General features: G+C 54.4%; 1 protein-coding gene across 3 annotated transcripts; it reads right to left on the bottom strand.

Moving 5' to 3' along the window:
- Window positions 1–284: 284 nt before the first annotated feature.
- LOC112649516 (cancer/testis antigen 47A) lies at window positions 285–3,780 on the bottom strand. 3 transcript variants are annotated; one of them, XM_025431865.2, is made up of 3 exons: window positions 2,808–3,780; window positions 1,543–1,687; window positions 285–497 (listed from the first exon to the last, which is right to left on the bottom strand). In XM_025431865.2, exons 1-2 carry the CDS (start codon window positions 3,763–3,765, stop codon window positions 1,584–1,586), a joined length of 1,062 nt encoding a protein of 353 aa, XP_025287650.1. In that variant the 5' UTR covers window positions 3,766–3,780; the 3' UTR covers window positions 285–497; window positions 1,543–1,583. The 3 variants fall into 3 exon arrangements, with proteins under 3 accessions (XP_025287650.1, XP_025287649.1, XP_048963840.1); XM_025431864.2 differs by having other exon boundaries at window positions 285–418; XM_049107883.1 differs by having other exon boundaries at window positions 427–564.
- Between the last annotated feature and the right edge of the window lie 459 nt (window positions 3,781–4,239).

Here is a 4,239-nt window from a genome sequence, read left to right as displayed (position 1 = left end):
CACACTTCAAATTAGACTAGCCATATTTCAGTAGCCACGTATGGCTAATCACTAACGTAGTAGACAGTGTAGCTCTAAAGGCTTGACCTACATCTCTCTCCTTACAAAAATTGTTTTACACTTAACATTTTAACTTATTTTGGACTGTAATAAAACCATTTAAAGTAGGCGCACCGCATGGTGGAGGGCGATACGTGTCAGTGAAGGTGAAGTGGATCAAAACACAGAGGAAAAAGATTTGAGTCAGGATAATCTATCTAAATAAAATCTGCTTATGTTCCATCTTATTAATTTAAAACAAATTTATTTTTAACCAGAACAAATGCTGTCAAATATACCAGTCACAAGTAAGAGAGGAGTCTTTTTGGTGATGCAGTTTGGAATGCCGAATTGGTGTTAATAAAATTCCCACGGGCTTCTAAAAAAAAAGAAAAGAAAATCTTAAAAATAATGAACAGCAGTTTCTTGCTTCTTCATTTTCTTTCTATTTCTTCCAACTGCAGGGTGAAATGAGAGAAAATTAGCAGTTCCACAGCATTAACCAGCACCAGTGACTTTCTAAACCTATGAAAATAGCTCTATGTACATGCTGCATTTGTGTGCTGTATCTCAAGTTGAGTACCACACATTTAACTCTTGTAACCTGTACCCTTGTGTATAGGGTGCTCGTGCAACCCATGGCTTCAATTTTGTGAGCCTACCAACCTTGTCTCCCTCTTGCCTAGCACCGTAAATGCTTCCCTCCACCCTTGAGAGGCCATTCGGAGATTTAAGGAAATCTCTTCACCTTAAAAGCCTATGCTCATTCCACAAATGCTACTCCCTTATTCTCCCAGACCCTCGGTTTCCATATCTACCATATGAAAAAGAAGCTGTGATAATGAAATACACAGCTGTGGAAATGCAAAAAACAAAAAAAAAGTTAATCATTTAAATATATTCAAAGACAAGATACACCTCAAGACTTCATTACCAATTCAGTGATAAGTAATCACCATACTATGACTAACTTGCTTTAGACTTTCACATAAAATACAAAAATCTACACCTGAATATTAGGTATTAATCATTAAATGTGGTCCTACTTGAAATTCTCGACTTTTTGCTATTTGTATGTAATCACATTGGCAAAGGCATTGTCTCCTAGTTAGCACAAGGCAGTACATTTCCATGGCCAAGTAAGGAAGGTCCAATTAGTGCACAGCCCAGCCACTTGCGCGGCTGCTTCCGGTAACTGTTCTCTAAACAAATATTGGTCTCGGCTACTGATACCTCTACCGGTCGTTAGTAGTCTCACAGGTAGAGGACAAAAGACCTCACAAGAACGAATGAGCAGCCACGGAAATACATTTCAGAATATACTGTGATTTCTGTTACTAGATACATTAGTATTCTATTAATGTTCTGAGCAGCTAAAACTGAATTTTTAAACTGATCTTAAGCAAACTTCTTAATTTACTAGGAGAACTGAAAAAGAAGAAGACTGTCAGTAACAGGTAAATGCCGGGAATGGTCGGGTGATGTGCAAAGCTATACCCATACCTGGATTTTCTGGCCCTGTTCTCTGTTGGGCCGGATCCCTTCTAGTTAGGTCCGTCTTGTTTATTGTCAAATTTCTCTTTTTCTTTCCCCCTCTCAGAGCCTTGGGCCTCTTTGTCAGAGTTTTCATACTGGTATGGAGTTGTCCCTTTGGTGAAGAATAATACAGACTTTGGAGCAGACATTCACAGGAAAAACCAACCCGATGCATAGCGAATAGTGACATCCCGTACTCTACCCGCAGGAGAAGCAGGAGGATAGCAGTAACTCTGAAAATGACAGCTGGGAAGCTTCCTACTCATTGATGCAGCCTCTCCAAGGCCCTCACTGTTGCGCCGCTGTATCACTTACTTTCGCAGTGACACTCTTTCCAGTCCACCTGCCACCCTGTGCTGCTGACTATTTTTGGCCCCTTCGGAGAAGGGATTGGAATCATCAGGGTCTGCCCCATTCTCTAAGTTTTTGTCAGAAATGTTTTGCCCCCACGACACATTCTATGGTGAAGCTCATTAGTTCCTCAACCACGTATCAGTTCACCATGATGGGGACAAACTAAGACTTGACATTTTTAAAAGCCACGCACAAAAACGAGGTGTGCCATTGGCAGGCTCTTTCCCTCGAGGCCCGGCCCCTCCCCGGCCTGGCCCTCCCTCCGCCTGGCCCGCCCCTCCCCCAGCCCCGCCCTCCGCTTGGCCCCGCCCCCGCCTGGCCCACCCCTCCCTCTCCCCGGCCCCGCCCTCCGCCTGGCCCCGCCCCCTCCTGGCCCGCCCCTCCCTCTCCTGGGCCTCTCCCTCCATCTGGCCCCGCCCCCATCTGGCCCCGCCCTCCGCCCGGCCCCGCCCCCTCTCCCCAGCCCCACCCCCTCCTGGCCCGCCCCTCCCCCTCCCCGACCCCGCCCTCCGCCTGGCCCGCTCCTCCCTCTCCCTGGCCCCGCCCTTCATATGGCCCCGCCCCCTCTCCCTGGCCCCGCCCCCTCTCCCCAGCCCCACCCTCCGCCTGGCCCCGCCCCCTCTCCCCTCCCCTCTGAGCCAACGTTGACCTGAGTGCTCGCGCGCTGCCCCCGCGGCCCTCGGGTCTCTTGGCCGAGGCTGCCAGAGGGCCGCAAGTTTCGTTCTCCAAACCTTAGGTCGCTAGGGAAGGGGGCTCCTGTTCGGGCCCTGGGCTTGGGTTTGGGGGGGGCTCTGGGCTTGGGTTGGGGGGGCCCCGACCGACCCTCCGCCCGCAGGGCCGCCCGCAGCCCGGGAGGAAGCGCGCGGGTCCCCCCTCACCATCGGCGGCCGCCGGCCCCATCTCCGGCTCCTCGTCCGGCTCCTCCGCCGTCTCCCAGTCGGCCTCCTCCTCGGACGAGGCCTCGGACTCGTGGACGTCGGCGGCCGCTGCAGGTGTAGGCAGCGCAGCCAGGGGCACGGGGTGCTGGCCCAGGCTGTCGCGTAGCTGAGGCTGGGGTGGGACCACCATGCCGCCGCCGCGGGGCCGCACGAGGATATGGTTGTTGCAGTTGATGCGGTGCAGCAGCGAGTGCACCAAGTCCAGGAACATGAAACGGAAACTGACCATGGGGAACTGATGGGCGTCCACCAGGATGTCCAGGTCGTCCTCCGGCGCCTCCTCCCCGTCCTCGTCCGCCGGCCCGAAGTCCGAGTCGTCCTCGGCCTCCTCGGCGTGGGCGCCGCCGCCCTCGGGGTCGATGGCCAGATGGAGACCCACGACCTCCATGCCGACGCCTCCCGCCGACCCGGCGACTCCGGCCGCCTGCGCCTGCTGGGGCCCGGACTCGAGGACCACCCCGTTGCCGCCGCCGCCACCGCCAGCGGCCACTGGGGCCCACGCCCCCACGGCGCCCACGGGGCTATCCTGGCCTCCTGGGGCCTGGCCCGGGTCTCCGGAGGCGGACATGGCACCGGGCAGCGCCTCGCTGGGGCGTCGGCCGGGCGGAGGCGACGCCGAGGGCGAAGACGGTGGCCGTCGGCTGGGCCGCCGCAGACCGGAGGCCCTGGGCAGCGCGGCCCGAAGCGGGGCGGGCCGGGCGGCCGAGGAGCCGCCCACCGAGGGGACGACAGTCTGTGGCAGAGCCCGGGGAGGTCCGCGACGGGAAAGGAAGGGAGCGGAGGTCAGGAGCGGCCCGCCCAGGCCTCCCCTCGGGGGACAGCGGACGGCGCGGCCGGGATTCCGCGAGGCTGCGGCGGGGGGCGGGGCCTGGCGCGTCAACAATGGGCGCGCGCTCATTCGTCGACAAGCAGGGACTGACGTGCTCAGCCGCCAATGAAGGGCCTAGGCCCTTGGCCTCCGGGCTGCTCCTGGTCACCATCTTGTGCTTCGAGGCCTTAGGCCCTCCACGGCTTTTAGGGCCACGCAACTGCAGACCTTTTATTTTTACAAGTCTCTGAAAAAGCATAATCATCCAATATATTGCCGGCTAAGTTGGAGAAACTCCTATAAAGGGCAAATAGTTAACATTTGGGTTTGGGGAAGCTCAGAGTTAAAATCAAGACCATTACGTAGGTACTTCTATAAAAAGAGAGAAAACAAATTAACACAAATATTTGATTGTTGAAACTAAAAATATAATAACAATTACATACACTTTTTAATAGTAGAGGCCTACTAATGAGAAGAATGGAATTCTTTTGAGAGAAAAATATTTTGTTTAGTTAGGGTTCACGGTTTGTGCTGTCATCAAAATTGATTGCGTATGTTCAT

The sequence above is a fragment of the Canis lupus genome, chromosome X, assembly GCF_003254725.2.
Source record: "Canis lupus dingo isolate Sandy chromosome X, ASM325472v2, whole genome shotgun sequence".
Classification (NCBI taxonomy): domain Eukaryota; kingdom Metazoa; phylum Chordata; class Mammalia; order Carnivora; family Canidae; genus Canis; species Canis lupus.
Note: the sequence above shows the minus strand (reverse complement) of the source record. Positions and strands in the feature narration are given on the sequence as shown.

What these genes read in the sequence shown, in the direction of transcription:
- LOC112649516 (XM_025431865.2), bottom strand. Translation starts at nt 3,765, where the DNA reads ATGAGCGCGCGCCCATTGTTGACGCGCCAGGCCCCGCCCCCCGCCGCA. An exon ending in GGGGCCGGCGGCCGCCGATG is followed by an intron (nt 1,688 to 2,807) that starts GTGAGGGGGGAC and finishes TCTTCACCAAAG; the next exon opens with GGACAACTCCATACCAGTAT.